We start from the raw sequence: 21,336 nt of genomic DNA, 5'->3' as shown, positions 1-21,336 counted from the left end.
TTAATAAAATATTCTACATCCTCTCTAATCTCTGCAATGAACTAGCAGTACATGGTAAAGGTTTAAAAAAGCTATAAAGTTATCATAACTTTCACTATATGTATTGGGACGACACAAACGAATTGATCGATCTTCTGAGACAGTTGCTAGCTTTGAATAGTGCAGGAAACTATTCTACACAAACGAAAAAGTCTCCATACTGAAGAACTGAGGGAAGCTGGCTACATACTATGTGTCGAACCCGAATCGCAAAGGAACTTCTCACTCCTGCATGATAGAAATATCTTCGATTAAAAGTTGTAGTGCGTTCTTTTGATGATTTATTTCAGGCGGACCTTGTTAAGATGATTCCATAATCCCGAATGAACACGCTTTTAAAGTACATTTTGAAGGTCGTTGACGTTAGCAGCAAGTTTGCTTGGGCCAGACCTGTGAAAAAGAAAAAGAGGCGAAAAATGCCACAAATGGCATGTCAGACATTTTGCATGATGGACATGTACCGTCACACCTACAAATGGATCTCAGCAAATAATTTTAAAATGAGACTTTCAAGCCTTTGATGAAGATGTTTAGCATCAAACACTACTCGACATTTAGTAATGTCAATGCCTCAGTAGTTGAAAGGTTTAACAGAACTTTGCACACCAATATGTAGTGTCAGAACTTCCAAATGGCTGGATATATAATAAGCGAATACAAAAAATAACTGAAACTAATTTCTCTGTGCATTCTACCACGAAAATTAAGCCCAAAGCCGTATAGTACGATCTTCTTCTTCTAACGGTATTTCTTAACACGAAAGCATAAATCTAACGTTGGCGACATTGTGCAGATCTCCAAGTATAAAAATGTCTTCGAGAAAGGTTTTACTGCTAATTGGAGTCCCGAAATTTTCCGTGAAACCCTCGTTCCCCAATCGAACCCCAGGATATACTGCCTTGAAGATTAAGACCACATGCCTATTCGCTGTGGCTTATATGCTAAAGATGTTTAACCTACTATATATTTCCCGACATTTATTTGGCGGAGAAAATTTTTAAATGTAGAAATAGACGATCCTCGTTGGACTTGTCACCTTGCTTTAATTCATGGGTAGCAGTTGCAGAAATCGAGAAACACTGAAGACTTTAGTAATTTTCTTGTTTGTACTTGTGGAAAGGAATTAATAATTTTTTTTGTTATTAAGTGTGGTTTTATTTCTTATACGTCAACTTTAAAAATAAAATCTTAAAGTGAGGTCATTTTTAATGAAATAAAAAATATTTTTAAGTTAAAATAAACGTTTTTGCATCGATATAATATCAAACCGAGGATAGTAATCAAATCAATCAATGTATAAAAATAACACCTTTTTAAATTTAAAAAAATTATATTTTTTCCGAATTTACAGAATTGCATGATGTTGCTGACATGACCGACCCGATAGCTGAGGCTAAGACAGCTGACATTTTGGTGATTGGTATAACTGCACTCTAGCGGTAAATATTAAACCGTTATGGAATTAGCTCACTCTAGCATACGATGTGTGCAATATGTGATAATAGTGCTCCTAGTAGCAAGTATTGTAGTAGTAAGTGCTCGGCCTCCAGCAGGTGCTACTGTTTTACACCAAATCTTATTTTTAATTAAAGACAACTATGTTTACTAAGATAAGTCATTCTATACTAATTGTTTTAAAAATGTTTAATGCTATAGTTCTTGAATTAATTTCCACATCTTCGACTTTTTCAAAAAAGTCTCTTTATAATTTGTTCTTGTTGGGATTTCTGAATACTCAAAACATTTTACAACAACATTTATATAAAGTTATAATTAAACTTAATAATTTTCTTAACGAACATTTAATATTCTATCACACCAGATTTATTTAAATTCGTCTCTCTGTTATTTTTTTAGTTTTCTCATTTCTGTTTATAATGTTCGTTTAAAATCTTTCAATCTCATGATGATCTTAGTAAAATTATTATAGAAATATTAAAAATGTTGTGACTTTTATGGATTATAATAAAACTACTTCTAAGAAGGAAAAAGTAAAACAAATCCTTTAATTCAAATGGTTTTAATTATTGGCAATTATTTGGTAATAATATTTCTTTTAGATAAATTGTTTTCAATTTATATATTAAAATTTGGTTTAGCAATTTTAATTTGATTTTGTTGGAAAAGTTTATAGTTATAATTCATATGTACATGCTTCAATGATTAATCAACATGATGTTAAAAATATATATGTTAAACTATAAAAAATTATTTTTTCCTTAATAAAAAATTATCATATAGATTTCGTCAAGGTTTTGTTTGTACAATTTTTTCGGAAAATTCAGAACAGATATTAATACATTTTTATTAATAATCAACTTTATTTCCACTTGATAAAAAAACTTTGAAATTTATGAACAATATGATTAAAAAAATAATATTGAGCCATCCTATGCTAAAATACATGCAAGTGTTATGTGTTATTGAATGTTGTTGTATAAAAACACTGCAGTTGAAGATAAGAAAAATTATATATATATAATATATCAGTAGTTTTAAAACCCCACTCATGTTGGAAGTGTGCATTTTGTTTTATTTTATAAAGTAAAAGACATCTTAGTTATAATAAAAAATAAAGACTTAAGAAAATTAAATGCATGAATATAATTGCATAACTATTTTTTTTAATTTTCAAACAGATAAACATTGTAGTTTTAAATCTAATTTAAGTGAAAAAACTCATTTTTACAAATGATTACTTTTTACATAGATGTATCGGGTCTTAAGAAACTTTAAAATTTGAGAAATTACAAGTTAAAAATTTTTGAATAACTTTTTTAATAAAGTTCTATGTAAAAATGAAAACATCATTTTTATGTTGTATGAACCAAGAAGTATAAAATAATCTTTAAATTTAATCAATTTGTTCAACAGCGATAAAATGAACTACAATTCTGTAATACGTAATAATTTAATAAGCTTAAAATAAGAATCAACGAATAAAGAAATTTAAATTTAATAAAAAAAGCGTGGGGATCTTGATATCAGTTGTCTTCAATTTTCTATCCCTAATGTAAATTCGATAGGATAGAGTTATTATGAAAATGAAAAGAAGAGAACAATGCAAGTTTGATATCAGATGTCTTAAATTTTATAAGTACCACTAATGGCTTTTTATTAGGACAGAGTCACTATGAAAATGAAATAAGAGAAAACCCGCCGCTTTTGTTTCATTAAAAATAATTGTTTTGATAGTTCTTGATTTTTTATTTTAAGCATATCAAAAAATTACATTATACAGTGTTGTAGAAAAAGGTACCAGAGGTTAATAGCGAAGTCAGAAGACATGTTTTCTGTGTGGCAAGATGCCCGCCAGGTTGGCGCAAACCACGGTGACGTCATTAGAACACATCAGAGTTATTGTGTTAAAAAAGTGTAGCAACCTTCCTCCACATTGGTCCCTTACGAACAACAACACCACGTGATGACTGCTACACTCAGATTATGAATCGCAAGAATAGAGAAAAGGACGCCATGGAACAGCGCGTTGCCTTCCTGGAGGCAACAGAGACAGATGTGTCGATCCAGACTTGGCCGCTAGACGTCCAACATGTTAACCAGCACTGTAAACCAGGAACCATGGCGCCAGGAAAAGATACGCAAGACGGCACTTGCAATCGCGTAAGGTTAACTTGACTTACTAGTGCAAAATCTGTATGACACCTGACAATCATTGAAGAATACTGTGGAGAGAGCCTGGTACCACTACACGACTCGGGCAGTCAGTAGGGTCCAGCAGGGACGTGGGTCGTTCATGTTATTGGCGGGCATCATTTATGAACGTCGGACGACATACATCGAGGTAGAAGGGAAATTCGAGTGTTCCACACTATCGGGACAGGATCCTCTAGTCCATTGTTCAGCCCTACTGCCAACAGTGTCCAGCTTGTGGACATAATCCTCTAAGAGGCTGACATCTGCAATGTCTCCAGACGTGAATAAAATTCAGCACGCTTAGGACTTTTTCAAACTTACTGTACAATGCCATAAAACCCACTCTGAGACTAATGCGACTTTAAGAAAGCAGCGGTGGAAGAGTAAGGTCAGACAAGAATCCTCTCGGCCACTTTATGGACATAACGCCAAAGAGGGTGAAGCATGCTGCCATGGAAGGTGTAGAGAGACACGAAGAAAGTTTTACTTAAACAGATTTACAAACCGTTACAGTTTCCAAATTTTTTATATGTTTTTGTCAATTTGGTGAGATAAATTATGTGTAATGGTGATTATGGTGACATTAAGGTGGCCGCCTGGCTAGTTCGCTAAATATTGTTCAGATCTCCGGCTGTAAACGCACTATTAAAAATCGTTCAAGATTTTTTGATAGTGTACGATTGCGATTAGCATGAAAGAGCAAATTCACTTGTCTATATACATTACATTGTTTAATTTTTAAAATATATTTTTCGGACAGTAAATAAGGCTAAAACGTGTGTTTTCAAGTAAGTTTTAGCACACTGAAAATTCTAAACACGGTATTGAAAATGGTATAGAGAAATGTAATATACAACTGTAGGGTCACCATAACCAGTGAGACGAATTCATCCCATTTCGGTGCCCAGCGCTAAAAAGGATTTATCAGCCCAGCGCCTTTAGAGCTCGTGCGCCCAGCCAGACGGCTCCCTTAAGTGTGTACTTCGAGTAAATGTTCAACTTAAACAGTTGGTTTCACACTTGCACAGAAAACATGGTAGTGCAAAATAGTTTTTGAGTTAAATATGGATGTGCATATACATGTGTAATATTATTAACAATTAATAATATTAACAATTAATTTTGTTTGCCGTCAATTTCATTTTAGTTTTTTCTACAAAGTGGTTGTCAATTACCGTACTCGTTGTAAATGTTTTCCCAGAAGTCCATATGCTCCTTCTCCAAGTTATACTTGAGTACCGGAGAGAGACTAATCTCGAGGTAGGGGTAGCTGCCATTTGACGTCACCGGTTTCCATGCCGCCACTCCCTCAACACTGGGCACCCCTGTCTTGGCGAAGCTCGTCCACAGTCCTCCAACAATCCTTGCGATCTTCACTGAGTTGGAACTCTCACCTTGCATCTTCCCGTTGTATAGAACGAAAATAAGCTCCATAGCGTGGCCGGAATGGCCATACACGAACTGATAGTTGTATGTCTTGCTGGCTGAGTGATTAGCGTGTGTGTGTACCGTCTGAATGACGCCTGTGACGAACAAAAGATCGGTCTGCAGCGATATCCACAGCTCGCGGTTCTCGTACGAAATGGTCTTGTTGCCGAAGTAGAAGCTCTTCACCTTCTGAGCCACTTCCTTGGACTTCTGGGAACCTTTAGCGAGGCCCAGAGTGACGGGCACCACCTGCTCCAGGTCGTTGTTGATGTCCTGCCAGTAGGAAGCTTGTGACATCATCTTCTCGGTGACGAAGGAGGCAGATTCCCTCTTGGTCACGCCGGTGATGTACGGCACTTGGTTGAACAGACCGTGCTGCTCGATGTAGGCTGGCTCGTGCGGCAGGAATGGCTGCTCCCCGCTCCTCGGAAACTCCAGCGATGGTACGAATGGATTTGATATTAGCCTCACTTTTTCCTCTGCTGTCAAAACCTTGGTGATTCCACTCGCCAGTTCATTGACAGACGCAGCCCGTAAGTTTCGGAGAAGTTCTAAAGAATTGTGGGCCTCTTTCCAAGCACAGCGCTCAGGCGGTATGCATGGGCTTCGGTGTTCTTGATAAAAGCCCAAGGGTTCAAGGCAGAACCACTCTCGGAGATCGCTCTTTGGAACAGGCCTGTAATGCACAAACATTAGTCAGGCATGCATTTCCATGTCAACGTTTATAGAGGCATAGACATAAAATGTCATCTAATATGCTTTGATACTTTAAATAGATCAGATATGATTACTTATTAATTTGTAATAAAACCTCACTGATCAATTAGACGGATGCTTCCAACTAATATTTCTCCAATATATACGCATGATTATCGCAGTTCAGAAGTATTAATTTTGGAGATGCACAAAATTAAATCCTTTTTGCTGGAAAAGGTTTTATTAAATAATCTTTATAGAAATCGAGATGTACACCGTTTGCTGGTGTAAAATTTTGTTTTTTAAAAACTCGTTTAGTTACTTGGTTAACTTTCATTATCAAAATTCTGAAAATTGTTAGCAGTAATAATTATTAATAGAGTGTATGTATCATCACATGACATCGCTTTTATTTATCGTAGTCGTAAGGAAGTCAGATATCGTAAACGACGTAAACAATTAGGTATACCTATTCATATTGACGAGAAATATAGATGTATAATAATTATTCTAGAATTGTTTGTTAAGGTGACTAACATGACCAACTGCTGTATGATGAATTATGGCTGCTTATCACTGTAATTTAATGCGATGAATTCTATAACTATTCGTATATGCATGTCTGTGACAATGTGAACTTTTTTATTGTATTTGCAAGTGAAATTTAAATATTTATATATTTTTAAACACCAAAATATGTTCACAGCTACATACCTTTGGACAACGGTGACAGGACGTTGTAATGGACACTTGCGCCACCTGCGCTCTCTCCAAATATGGTGACGTTGTTCGGGTCCCCGCTGAACTTCGCGATGTTCTTCTGCACCCACCGCAAGGCAGCGGACTGGTCCTTCAACCCTGCGTTTCCAGGGGCGTCCGTCCCGTTGACGCTCAGGAAACCTGCGTGCGAAGGTAGACAGTCAAGTAATGTTCAGTAATTCCCGTGACTTGAAAAGTTAAATTAAATATATTAACTTTAAATTAAATAGGTTTGATCAGTTGTCGGTTTGTACTGCAATATGATCAGAGGCAAAAAAGCTGCCGAAATTATAGCTAAAAAGTATTAAATTTTATACCCTACATATCTTTAGACATGTTATTGTCGTAAATTTTACAAGGTTTGGTTTTTACCTACCATCTAACAGCGAGTAATTTTGAGTACAAGGTCTTGGCATTATTTAGTCAAAGTCATCTCCTTACAATATAAATAAAAAAGCGCTAATATTTTTGGAATCATTATTAATGTTGTCTTGAAGTACTACTGATGCAACCGTCTTGTCCCGTAAGCGTTTCGTCTGAACGTATCCAACAACAGAAAATTCCACCAGACTGCTGGTTAATTGGGCATATAGATGGTTCTTAACTTCTTCACCAGATTCGTCTCCTGAGCTAAGGTCGCGTGTCCTCTCAGCTAATGAAGTAGTGCCTGGATGCAAGCGAAATTCAAATTTGTGCTCCACCATACCTGTTACTTAAATTATAATATCTTGGATAAATTGAACACAACTTGATAATACAAAATCTGAATGCAGAGATTACAATATTGAATTAAAATTTAACTGTACCTTCATAAAAAATATTTAACAGGGTTAAGAAAATAAAAAAAAACCAAATTAATTACATAAAGATGGAGTAAACAAGGTCCTTACCTATACCCAACCATCTGTGATGAATCGTGTTATTATACAGAATATTCGGAACGTGCTGTACATATATTTAATTTTATATGGTTATGTTATACGTCCCTTTAAATATATGCACATCACTTTCTGAACTTTCCGCATGATTACACGAATATTTACACGAATAATTTCAGGCAAGGTAAGGTAAACCATCTTAAAGTAGGTAATAATTTTTGTTTTGTTCCTTTTAACCCCGTTAAAATATTTTTATGTAAGTCGAGATTAATATTAAGTCAATATTGACGTCGTTGGGTTCATGATGATTTTAAAAGTGGGCCCAATATTATTTTGTGTCGTATTTATATTAAATTTTACAATTTTAGGTTTTTACGGGGTGAATATGTTGAAATTAGCAGTTGTTTTGTTTTCAACTTTTTTTTTTTTTAGATATTTATATGCATGGTGGTTTACTAAACTTAAGGAATCAAGAATAAAAGTATTGCCGGTTTTCACACAAATACCTTCATTGCTTTAAATTACACGTCTTCATTCTACCTGCTCTTTGACTTTATACCAAATTTTATACTGAATACAATTATGATGATTGCATTCGAATGCTTATTTATTGCCCCTTTCAAAGCTCTCTATTAACAGTCTAAGATTGCGTCACATTTATTACCCAACCAATTCACCGAAATTTTATTAAAACTTTAAGAGTACAACATTTATATTCTCTACCTGACAAAAACAAATGTATTTGGTCCTTGGCCTGAGAAGATTGTATAGATAGTAACATTTTTAATGAATTTTTCTATTTGTTTCTGTGGCAATATGTTAATTGCCCTTTAAATAAATATCCAAACGGTAGGTAAGTACAACCTCGTTTTAGTAACAATTTTCCGTTCTAAAACCTGTATTCTCCTTTCTTGTCTGTCTTAAGAGTTTCCCTAGGAAAGATAGTTTACGGAGAGTCAAGAAAGTTAGAAAAAATATATTCGTTCTGAGAACACGTAAAGTTAAATATTTGTTGTATCTTTGATACATTACATTGTAACATAAGTCTTTTCAATAAATTAAAACCAAAAAATATAAATTTAACTACGTTAATAAAATCAGGATGTCATACATTCCATGTGTTCATACTGCAAAATTTTTTGTGCTAAAGTTTTTGTAAATCTTTTTTTAACTGATTTGTAAGTAAAGGAATAATGACCGTGAATTTCTTAGGCCGTACTTCAATGGATATATGAAATATAACTGCTTTAACAATTATATCATCTGAACTTGTAACATAGACTAGTAATCATTATAGAATTGTGTATAACACATTTTATTTTCCATGATCAAAATGTTAAACAAGAGTGGAAAGTGTTATAAAGAAAAAGCTAATTATTTAATTTACTGATACCTTAACTTTTGTTCAACAATATTAGACACTGACCGAACACGTTGAGGCGATAGTTGATAGAGGCCACCACCAGCCCATGATTGATTAGTTGTCCTGGTGGGATGTTTCCTGACCCAGTCACAAACGCCCCTCCGTGGATGTAAACCATGACGGGCAGAAGAGAGGCGTCACTTCTGCTAGTGGGTAGCTAGAAAAAAAGAGATATTGTTTGCCATCTGATGACATGCCAACCCAAGGGTAGCTATGTTTCATAAAATACATCAAAACATAATATTAAGTGCGTTTTATCAATATGTTTGCCGTACTTGTTATACATTATTTTTCAAAAATTTTGTAAATGGAAATGCCTGACTGAAAATTGTAATTGAAGACTGCTCTATCATCTCGCTGGGTGGCGATATATTGAGCCACTTAAAAGTGCGTGGAGCAATAAGACTTCAAAAGTTTTTTTCCATTGAGGAGGAGACAACATTTCTCGAAAGTATTCATTACCTAAAATATATCTATGTGCGAAATTTCTAAGACACGTGTGTAAAACCTATTCCTTGATTCTGATAGTTAATTATTGTTACTGTTTCGCGCGAACGTGGCGCGAATCGGTAACTGTCTCGCTTTAGTTAGGGTTTATTTTGTTAAGTTGGTAATTATTTTCCTTTGATTTATTTATTGCTACTTCATTTGGATTAAATGTTTATGTTAAGGATTAATAATTTTATAAATATTTTAGGATGGTTATTTTTTTTTTTAATCCGTTCTTTTACGTGCGAGTGCTGTTGGTGCTGGCTCGGGTGTTTCCGGACTGGGCAACGATGTGAGCCGACCGGCCGAATCGAAACAGCTGACAATCACGCGAGAGTGAGGGCGCCGCGGCTGCCGCCGTGAAGGGACTGCTGTTCTGACTGCCGACGGGTCATCATGGAACTCCTGAACTTCTACAAACACCAGCCGCCGTCACGGGCCTTGACGATGGCGATGGGGGCCCCCTCGCCGAATGTCTCAAAGTAAGGAGTATCCTTCCCGTCTTATTATTTGGGGCATAGATGCCGAAGAATTTTTAGTACTTTTTGGATGATAGTACAGAACTGAATAGACAGTTCCTCATTTTGATATTCCTCCAAATAGTCTAGGAATTGATTGCCGTGTAAGCTAATTGATTTTGTGTATGTAGCCCCACGCATAGTTAAATGAAGAGGCGTGTGAGTTTATATACCTACGTTGTGCAACACTAAAGCTAATATTTAAAGGATTTCCTGAAGTGATTTTTGTGCACAGAAAGTGTACTATTTTTTGGAACTTACCTTTTTGGAGACGTTTACGCCCTTTTCGGACTTGTGAAGTGACAACTGATCGCCAGCACTCGAACGATTGATTTTTATTTAATATTTTATGGGGAACCCTTTACCTATTTACGAACTTTAAAGAAATCTATATATTTATATAGGCTAGCTTTTTATATGTATTTATTGTTAGATAATATTTTTTTTTGTATTTACAATATCAGCTTTTGGTAGTTGGTTATTTAGCTGGAATGAGCCTTGATCCTTATTATAACTATTTTGCACAATAAATAAGACAGTATGTTTCCGTTTATACTCTATTGTTTTTGGGGGTTGGTTTACTGACAGTACAGGCTTTGATGTTTTTGATATAAAATAATATTTGGCCCTCTCTGGCGAGCGTGTGCATGGTTGTCAGCCCTGGTCTTGAACGTAGAGGCCAGCCGGTGATATTACGTATATAAGGATGGCCGTTTCAGTGGCAACACGATTTGGGATGTCTGTGAAAGTATGTGCTTATTTTATTTAATAATCTTGTTCCAGTAGGATAGTATAGGAAAAGTGCATTTTAAATAAACGAAGAAAGTATTTCAAAACATGTAGATGAAATTTTTGTTACCTTTGGTGTGAAGACATTCACGAACAGGCAGTCTTCAGATCCACCCTTAACCTGGTGGCATATTGACCCGAAATTTGTCGCATTTCTCACTCCGGACCATGATTCTGGGTCTCTTGGTGTCTGGAAAAAAAAATTTCCTTGAGGAATCATTTTGGTTAGATGATTAGCACTAGGCTGAAACTTTTAACTTATTTAAACGTAAAATGACAAAACGAAAATTTTAATTATTGCTAAGCAATTGAAAAATCTAAATGTGATCGAAAATTAATTATTTTCTTTAATTATTCTAAATAATCAATAATATACTAAGACATAAGTTATTATACCGTAATTTCAGCATTGGAGGAAACATATTTCTTATATACTAGCTGCATTACCTGGCATTGCGTAGGTAAGAATATATTATGTTACTATACTTATAGTGGTTGATTAATAGTTTTCGATAGACAAACTGTAAGCCAACTTCACTGGACATTGCAATATTTTAAAAATTAAGGGCATTTCGGTTGAATTTAAAGGTATAGATAGCCTGTCGTTTCCCATTTTCTTTGCCCTTCTTATGCTCGCTTCGATGTTATTACTCTGCAGAAGTTTAATACAGATTAGTCCACTATATAACTATGGCTAATTCAGATTCCACATAAAATTAACGGAAAGCCAACCTTTCGTTTAAGGCTGTGCAACGGTGTTGATGACACATTTCACGAATTCAAAAATTAGCTAGAAGGCATCAACCATGCAATAGCCGTTGCCACGAGACGAAGAATACATTTGTTATGCAATAGCAGTGGGCATGAAGATGAATGTAACAAATTCTAACTGAGAAATTAAATAATTATTTATTTTAGTTAGGCATTAATTCTTATAAAAAGTAATGATAGGAAACTTGCTAAAATAAAGCAGCCTTACAAAAATGAATTCTACAAATCAGTAACATTATTTTTAAAAATAAATATAAATGTAGAAAGGTTTTTAATTTTTTTCAACAGATAGTAATAATATGTTTCGAAACAAACAAAATAAAAATAATTTTTAAAAAACTTGAGCTTAGTGATGATATATATTTGTAGGCATTAGGTAAATATACGGTGGAACAAAAATAAATAATTAATAGCTCATAATATAAACAACGGGCTTAGCTGAAGGTGAGAAATTTCCTTGACTGGTACAATTTCAAAACCTTGCGTACAGCCGTCGGTGTTTCCTGGGCTGACGAGGACGAAGATTCAACGAGACATCAATAGGCAAATGATCCAAAGCTCAAAACATTAAAAAACTTTTAAATGATCAAAACTCAATCCCCTGGAACATAACGTTGCAGACACACAAATAATGTTTAAAAAAAATGTACTAAGGCCAACAAAACTTTTTCGGTGTCTCTTTCTTTCATCTCTCTTGACTTATCGAAAACGGAGGACGAAGAAAATAAACCCAGGTATTTCGGTATTTTAAACCATAAAATAATCACCACAGCTATGATGAGATGATGCAAAAAAACAAGAAGATTTCAAAAGTTAAAATTAAGAGGGGTAACATACATCATTGACCGGAGCCATCTGAATAATACCTTTGACAACGGACAAAACGTGTAGTTAAGAACGAAACCATTGAGCATCGTAAGCATACAGAACTGCCACCAGATTGCGAGAGCGGTACAAAAAAATGCTCCAAGGAAGGAAAAAATATCCAGAGGGTAGATTATTTTTATAGGATATCAGTGAAGGAGCAAGGCGAAACTGCAAGGCACTGCTAACAAGCACCTGGGAATGCGACGAATGGGCGTAACCCCGAGGGATAAAAAAGCGTCGAGAGGCTAGCACAAAAAATCCGGCGAAAAAAAATGGAGGCTCTTACTGGAACCATAATAAATAAGCTAGAATTGTGCCTGAATGAAAATAATGACAGTAATTAAAGCTAAATCAGAGGAAAAAATAGAATAAAGTTTAAAAAATAGTTTGGAACTAAGTGAAAGCTATACGTCCTAATTAAAATAATTATTGGCGCAGAAAATATAATTAAAAATAAAATCTTGGTTGGCTGTATTTTGGACTCCAGCTGCCAGGGGTTTGTTTCATGAATTCTCATCGCACTGAACTGGAATGCTGTGTATGAAATAAATAAAATAATTTCACAAAATTGATGAAGGGTTTTTTTTACGAGAAATCGATAAACGTTTTACTGTACGGTCGGGAGACCACGCTAGAAAAATTGCGACACCAACCCGCAACAAAATCGGCCCATCGTTCACAACAACTGGCTCAACTAACGCCATATCAACATCATAATCATCAGAGAGCATATCCACGTCCATTACGAAACAATTTTCTGCGTTCCCCGTCGCTTCTCGCGAGGCAGACGGCTGAGGCTCGCTCGAACGCAAATTTCGCGCCTCGTTGGGGGGCTCGTTTTGCACCACTGGCTCATTTCTCTCGGCTACTTTATGCATTTTTAATTGCTTCTACTCGGGCGATTTTACTTTTTTTCTTTCTTTTCTCAAACATAATCTGTTTTCTTTAGGCATTTTGCGATTCATGGCTCCAAAACCAAAGTTAGTAAGTTTATAGTTATTCCATTCAGGTAGCACCACTTAGTGCTCACTCATGAGCCACTTAATTTTAAATAACGAAATTCAGTCTATTACTTTCACAATCGGCTCTCACGGACTTCAATTTTACGTTCCCCACCAACGCTCATTACGTCTTCATTGCAAATGCTAACAAGGTGAGTCATACGTAACAACCACGATCAAAGTCTGCTCTAGATAAGATATATTTACTTCAACTATGTAACTTTCATAGTTTACGATATTTAAGCGGTGTCGAATCCTCGGCCGAAGTGACACCCAACCCGAGATTAAAGACGTTCATATTCCTGTCGTAAAGTCATGTAAAAAAAAGTGTACTGGAACTAGAAAAGGCACACGAAGGAAACACAAACAAAACGACAGCCGTTGCCGTGGAGATTTTCGAACAAAAATGGGAATTATGATATTTGAACGATTCCGTAACTCTCCTTGGGATATGATTTTCGAACAAACCTAATATTATCGGATGCCTATCTAGGAAAAGAATTATTTTGCCTAATTTTAAGTCTATACCTTTCATATTTCAGGAGAATTTGTGATGGGTGCGTCAGTGAGTGGTATTTTGCTTTTATACATACGTAGGTGCACATGAAAGACCCAGTTGTATTGCAGTTATTGATATCCCTGACTTTGCTGGATGTTTGTAAATCTAGAATGATGTATCAGAATTTTCATATCTATTACCCTCTTCATATATTTTTGGCTCCCAATATTTATTTATTCGCTTCAAATGAGGCCGTCAACTTTAAACTATAACATGTTTTAGAATTTTAAAATTTGCCAGCTCTTAGATTCAGAATCCAAAGAAAATTACAATTAAGAAATCAAATAGTTGTCTGAAGATATTAAAATCAATTATTTATTATTTTATATTTTTTGATATCAAATGTCACTTGACTTGAAACACTACATGTAATATTTTGTTTCATCTAATGAAAATGATTTACAAAAGTATTCCAAAACAATTTCAGTAATCCTCAACAACACAACTCACTGTTTTGTTAATTATTTAAAGTGTTTTTTTTTTATAAATTAGATGAGTTTTTGGTTGTGGTTGGTTGAAAAATTACTTACTAAATGAAAAAAAGGCCTCACTAAAATCCGAAAAATGAAGTTTCAACTCCCGCAGTGCTAGGGAACAACAAAGACGTAACTTAACGTAGCAAAAAAATAAAATACCGGTGTGAAAATAAAAATAATGATGTTTATGGCCATATTTTAAGAGTAAAATATTATAAAAAATAATTACTGTACGCATCCATAATTTTTATTGTATGGAGCACAATGTCACATATTTTAAATTGAAACAACTTAGAGAGACGCAATCATGGGGTCCAAAAGTTTTTAGGACACGAATATTTTCTGAAGTTAAGATTTTAATATTTCGATTCGTTAAAGACCAGTATATAATTATGTAACAGGGAGTATGCCCGTTACGTCTCCGCCCGAGTCAGCTGTAAGTTGCCAGACTCTAAATATGTGAAACGTACCGCCAGCGAGTATGACGCAACAGAAACAGCCACGGAACCAGTGAGCCCAACCCTTTGTTTTTTGGTCTTATCGCCTGTTGCAACCAAAGATTTTTTTTAAGCCGCCATCAGGAGACGCCAGGAGACTCGCCTCAATGATCGACGACGCCAGAAGTCTGCCGAGACAATCCGACTCCACGACAGAGGAGGGCGACAGGGCGCTGGTCGGCATGACGGAGAAACATGGCTGACGACGGCAGTATGGGGCGTTGAGCTCCTCGCCCGTGGGTCGTGGGTTGGAGTCCTCAGCCAACTAGCGGCGATCAAGAAACGCCCTAAGTCATCGACGGATACATCCTCAACGTCACGGCACGAGTAACGGGTTCGAGTCCACCAGCCACGACTCGCAACTCGCTGGGCGAGTGGACGACTGCAAAGCGAGTGGATCGAAACGCTATCTCAAAGTGGCGAGCAACACTACGACCAAGAAACGGGGTTGGAGTCATGCACCGATGAGTGCCTACTCATTGGGCGAGTAGTAGTAACCATTACCCCGGCTCGACTACAAGGAGGATCAGCACGAGCGCAGAGGGTAGCTGGTTGTGATCCAGTTACACCGACCGAGTACTCGCCAGAGCGAGTGCCATCCCTCGGCGAATAGCAAGCTCCAGGGACCATCGACGGGTCGTTCCAAGGACATCGCTAGCTGCGCTCAGGTCTGTAGCTGTATGAGGGCGGACGAGGCAGCCCGACGATACTCGCCAGGAGCCACTGCGCGACAGCAGGCGAGTAGTTTCTCAGAAATGAGCCGCGTCACGCGGCGGCGGATAGTGAACTCCATTCGGAATTCGGTAACACCTATAAGAACTGAAGACTGTTACCACAGCGATGTGAGATAATCTTCATTTCATTAAAGTAACTTGTTCTGAGGAACTAATAACGTAATTTTGTTTAGAGCTTCACAATAATAACGGCAAGTAACTTCTTTTAATTTGTTTTATTATCATTATCATTGTAATGTGATGCAAAAATAAGCCTGTGTAATAATCAGATACATTAGCTTTATCAGTTTACGTAATCGTACCATTTGTTTACACGCATCCCTGGTCTGTAAGCCCCGGATATAGGAAGCAAGCTCAAATTTCATCTTTAATTGTTTATTTGGTTCCCGTGCTATGCCAGGGTTGTTTTTGGTATTAAATTGTAATAAATTTATGGAAACGACCTTTAGTTCTTCTGAGTTATGAGCTCACGTTTCTTAAAATCCATGGGTTTTAGAAAATAAATGTACCACATTAAAAAAATTGACTGCCTGAAATTAATAGTAAGATACTACTACAAATATATTCCCCAATTTAGTCATTTAAGTTTAGTATTGAATTTATTTTTGGGAATGACAAAACCTGAATTAAAACTTTTAATAGACAATTCGTAATGTCCTTTAAAAAATTATCAACGAAGGCAAATTTTTAACAAAATTGCTATGGCATAAAAACTGTTGATAACCATTAGTCGTCCTCCTTGAGTCGAAGAGTGGTCGCCCAGGGAGCGGTTGTCTCAGTCCTGGACGAGAACTCACCGCAAATCGGAGGTTCCCCACCGGCGGCCTGGCGTAAGGGATGCCGAGGAACCTGTAGTACTTGGTGCCGTCTGCAGTCTCGGTGGAACCCCCCCGGAGAGTGCCCTGGGACAGCTTCACCGTCGGCGAGTCATCGTACAACTGCGTGACACAAGACATCAACTGTATGCGCTTATAAACATCATCACTGTTCATTCGTGTGCAGGAGACAATACTATGAGCCCGGACATTAAGCTTAATGATTGAAGTTTTAGGGGGTCAGTTTTGTACTGTCACGCACTGTCCCAAAACATTGCCACTTGTATGTATCCGTTGGTTGGATTGCTTACTCAACAAACTTAATCCCCTACTGTAGATCACTGTTTATTAATAATTATTTCTTTAAAGTTATGTGAACTATGAATTATACTTTAATTAACGAAATATATATTCGTTACAAATTATTTTTCATTCAAACACTATTTTGGTCATTCTTTTTTTTTTTCTCTGCAAACTCTGAAAAGAAAGTGCCAGTTTATTCTTGAATTAATAAAGTATATGTTCCAACAGATCTACTTCAAGAATATTGTTGGCGCAAAAAAAACACCTTTATTAATTTTGCAAATGTAAACAATTTTTTATTAAATATTACTAAGATAATTAATGTTCAGGTTATTTTAAGGAAATAACAATATTGATTAACATTTATTTTAAAATTTCTTACTTTTAATTTATATAAGCGCTACATATAAATGTTATTATTATAGCCAATTTAAATTTAAATTTTAAAAATTAAAATGATTATTTTAATTTAATTGTAAAGTAATATCTTAAATATTTTGATAAATAAAACAAACATATTAAAATTTAAATTAATAATAATTTGTAAACAAATATTTCTTTGTTTAATTTTTTAAACAAAATAAAGTGGCGGACAGTAAGAATCGAAACAAGAATTTCTAGGCGGCAAACAAGTATTTTCTACCTAATCCACTGAGCTGTTGGAAACGGTCTGAATTAATAAGTTATATATTTGTAAATTGGCTATAAAATGTGCATGACTATTTTAAGGTGTGAACACCCTAAACGTATGCTACTAACACACTGTGTCTATTCTGAAGTGAATTTCTCAAGTCATGTTAGTGAAAAAAAATTAGTTTTATCCATTTTTTATTTCCATTTATTTGCACCAAAATGCATTGCAAGCAAGAGTATTAGGGTGAAAATAAAACTCCCGTTTTCAAATATAACATAAACAATAGTATATTTTTATATGGAGCCAGATTATTGTCATGTTTAGGAGCGAACACCTAAGACCTGCTGTTTGGTTTATCTTAAAAGTATTTGAATAAAATAAAGTGCATGTACAAACAATAGTTTTTTTTCCGGTGCATCTGGAGGAACAATTATATAAATCTTTGGATAAGTTTTGTCTAAAATTTTAATTGATATTAATTAATTGATTAAAACAATATAACTCTCAATGTGCAAGAAAAAAAAAGAAGGAACTTCTGTGGAGAGACAAAAAATCTCTGAGGCACAAGTTCTGAATATGTTATTTAAGCATACCTCCCCTCCGCCGATTTTCGCTGACACGCCTAATATACAAAAGAAGAGAACCGACCAATATGCCATTCTGAAAATTAATGTAAGTTTACTATCAGTCTCTCATGTTTTAAACGTTTAGTGGCACTTCAAAGGTTAAAGTTCTGATAAAGCTAACATAAAAACTCTTTATAAAATGATAAGACAATCTTGACATGTTGTAATTAATTTGCTGATAACTTTATCTTTTATGTAACTGGACAAAGCTTAATTCTTAATTTTTTTAAATTATTTGTAAATGTTAGGTACCAATGTGTAGCAACAATGTGTGTTTTTCTTTAATTTTCAAAGTGATAATAATAACTTGTATTATAAAATAAAAGATTTGAAGCCAAATAGAAATACACTATCTGTACCAATAATGAAATAGAAAAAAAGGGTTATAAGTGAGGGTAGAAAATCACTACCAAAGCCACTGTTCAATAGTGAGAATTCGGTGAGAAACTATAAATTCAGAAATGAACATTTAGGATTTCAATACATTGCTTCTTGGATTTGTGTGATAAATTCCCGAAGCATTTACATGCACATAAATTTTCTGGGTAGATTTTATTAACTTAGAATAATTGTGTGATATGATTTCTACTTTGAATGTTCATATATCAAGTTATTTTCTAAAATAAAAACTAAAATATCATATTAATAAATTTAAAATATTACCTTTAAATAACCCGCAAGTATATTTTGATTGCCTTACTCGATTTACACCGAGTAATGCAGAAAAATAAATATTGTCCTTATTGGAAATCTAAATCCATTAAACACATCTTCGAAACAAATTAATGTTACAGTGCAGTAGCTGTATGCAAATGAATAAAAAAATAAAAAATACATACTGTTGAATGGTTTCTAGAGATGTGAAAGGCTAGCCGGGAATCCGAGGTAACCCCTCCCCTTCCCAATTACCCTTTTTCATTCCCAAAGCACACAAACCTCCCGGAGCGTGCGATGCTGGTAGCGTCTATCCATCCGTTTCTCCCTTTTCCCCTCCATGGACTTTGGATTACTAGCAGCTTTCTGATAACCACGCCCCTATCCCGCTTTCTAAAGCCTTCGCAATGTTCGTTGACGCCACCTCTTAGTTCCTCTCGAAGATTTGTAAAGTCCCCAAAGTCCCGTCGCAAGAGGTGACGTAACTAGTACGCCATTTTTCTAGTAGCTTCGAGTGTTAAGTCGGGGATTCTGATGACGCGACACTTATGAGAGTTCAAGACCTTTACAAGTTGGGTATTAACGGGTATAAGATAGTCGGATGCCACTTATAGCAGTGTGTGTGCGAGGCTTGTGGCGATACCTGAAATTCCTCAGGCAGTGAAGAGAAGGTGGTAAGTGACCCCTTGCGAGCATTAGCTTGCGACGAGTTTTGTGCTTCGTGTGTGAAGGTCAGAGCATCGGGAACCGTAGTAACTGGCATGGTATTGTGTGCATGGTGGACGAGAGAGTTGTGCGAATAAAAGTGTCGAGTCTGGCGAACGTGATAAGAGATGAAGAGTAGAAAGAGCTACTGTTAGCCGAGATCCAGCGGGTAGAAGTGAACAGTGTACTTACAAAAGTGTCATTTAAATGTGGAGCGTAATTTTAATTGTAATTTGACTAATAGTGTATATATTAACTCTTAAATTAAAACTCAAATTGGATAATTGGGCTGACATTTTCGGGCCTATGTTTAAATAACATATAACAATACTACTGGAAATTATGACACGTAGTATGTAAATGTTCCTCCGGAAACTGGCTTTTGGCTGTGGATTGTGATTGTCGGTCCGCCATCTTGGATTCTGACGTCACGGCGGCCATCTTGGATGACTGTGACCTTGAACTTTGACCTTGACCTTTGACCTTCAAATTAGCCTAAATTTAGCCAAAATCGCCAAAATTAGCAAAAAAATCACCAAAATTTCCATTTTTTGGAGAAAAAAATCTCAAAAAATTTGGTATTTCAAAAATTAGGATTTCGAAAAACCTCAAAAGTTTTTTTGCATTAGAAAGAACTCAAAATCCTAAAAGCGGCTTAAAAGTCCTAATAGCTAGCCGCTTTAAGCCGCCGAGGTCATGACCTTGAAAATTAGGATACCTTGGCAGCCATTTTGAATTATGACGTCACCGTTGCAAATTCCGTTACGCCTTCCATCTTGAATTTCTTTATTTATTATGAGATTTAAATGAAAAAAAATTTTAAAATTTATAAAAAAACAATTAATCAAATTTTAATAAAAAATATTTTAAAAAACATACATTAACTACATGGAGCTTGGAATCTTCGGTTCGAACCCAACGAGATCAAAACAAAAAAAAATGACTTAAGGCCCTTCCTCCATGGAAGCCGCTGGCAGACTGACCCCCCCCCCCCCCTCACTTATGTCAAAGTATATATAAAAAAAGAGATATTTAAATTTCTGAAATTTTTGAAATTTTGGGGCTTTGTTCCTAGAGGGGGTATGTTGAGGACCCTGAATGGCTCGGAAACACTCAAAAACTAAAGAGAATAGATTTTTGAAATTTTTGAAACTTCGAAATTTTGGGGCTTTGACTCCTTGTGGGGGGAGGTTATTTTGAGGACCCCGAATGGCTAGGAAACACTCCAAATCGAAAAAAGTATATATTAAAAAAAAATTGAAATTTTTCGAAATTTTGGGTTTTTGCATTTTCCTCCCCCCCCCTTCCCCCCAAAATTTTGATGGAGAAGACGTCTTTGGGTAAATTTTCCACCATGCCCAGGACACTTTAGTTCATAATGACTTAATTTTAATACAATTTCCTCCAATTTTTCGAAATATTGGGGCTTTCCCTTTTGAGGAAGGGGGGGGGGGGGGGGGAGGTTCAGCACCTCGAATGGTTCGGAACATTCCATCTCGAAATAATAGATATTTGAAATTCCTGAAATTTTCGAAATTTTGGGGTTTTGTCCCCAAAGGGGGAGGGGTGATTTTGAGGACCCTGAATGGCTGGGAAACACTAAAAATCGAAAGAGAATGTTTTTTGTAATTTTCTAAATTTTGGGACTTTGACCCCTGAGGGGGGGGGGGGGTGATTTTGAGGACCCCGAATGGTTCGTAAACATTCCAAATTGAAAGAGAATAGATTATCGAAATTTTGGGAAATGTTTGAATTATTGGGTCTTTGACCCCTTGTGGGGGGAGGGTAGTTTGAGGAATCCGAATGGCTCGGAAACACTCCAAATAGTAAAAAAAGTATACCTAAATTTAAGAAATTTTTGAAATTTTTCGAAAATTTGGGGTTTTGCATTTCCCCTCCCCCCCTCCCAAAATTTGATGGGGAAGTCGACTTTGGGTGAAAGATCCACTATGCCCCGGACACTTTAGTTCGTAATAACTTAATTTTAATACAATTTCCTCCAATTTTTCGAAATTTTGGGG

The 21,336-nt window shown here is 35.8% G+C and overlaps 2 protein-coding genes across 2 annotated transcripts in view; both read right to left on the bottom strand.

Annotated features, from left to right (window-relative positions):
• Nucleotides 1-2,641: 2,641 nt before the first annotated feature.
• LOC134531310 (esterase E4-like) overlaps nucleotides 2,642-21,336 on the bottom strand; it is a 54,892-nt gene continuing 36,197 nt past the window's right edge. The window contains exons 8-13 of the mRNA XM_063367004.1: nucleotides 17,924-18,011; nucleotides 16,376-16,516; nucleotides 10,744-10,863; nucleotides 8,881-9,034; nucleotides 6,532-6,717; nucleotides 2,642-5,797 (exon numbers count right to left, since the gene is read on the bottom strand). Coding sequence (XP_063223074.1) covers nucleotides 5,673-5,797; nucleotides 6,532-6,717; nucleotides 8,881-9,034; nucleotides 10,744-10,863; nucleotides 16,376-16,516; nucleotides 17,924-18,011 — 814 coding nt within the window. The 3' untranslated portion in view covers nucleotides 2,642-5,672. The remainder of the gene's footprint in view (nucleotides 5,798-6,531; nucleotides 6,718-8,880; nucleotides 9,035-10,743; nucleotides 10,864-16,375; nucleotides 16,517-17,923; nucleotides 18,012-21,336) is intronic.
• Nucleotides 4,861-5,639, bottom strand: LOC134531311 (fatty acyl-CoA hydrolase precursor, medium chain-like). The gene is made up of 2 exons (XM_063367005.1): nucleotides 5,632-5,639; nucleotides 4,861-5,542 (listed from the first exon to the last, which is right to left on the bottom strand). Exons 1-2 carry the CDS (start codon nucleotides 5,637-5,639, stop codon nucleotides 4,861-4,863), a joined length of 690 nt encoding a protein of 229 aa, XP_063223075.1.

Source organism: Bacillus rossius, chromosome 3, assembly GCF_032445375.1.
Source record: "Bacillus rossius redtenbacheri isolate Brsri chromosome 3, Brsri_v3, whole genome shotgun sequence".
NCBI lineage: Eukaryota > Metazoa > Arthropoda > Insecta > Phasmatodea > Bacillidae > Bacillus > Bacillus rossius.
This window is presented reverse-complemented; position numbering and strand designations above follow the sequence as displayed.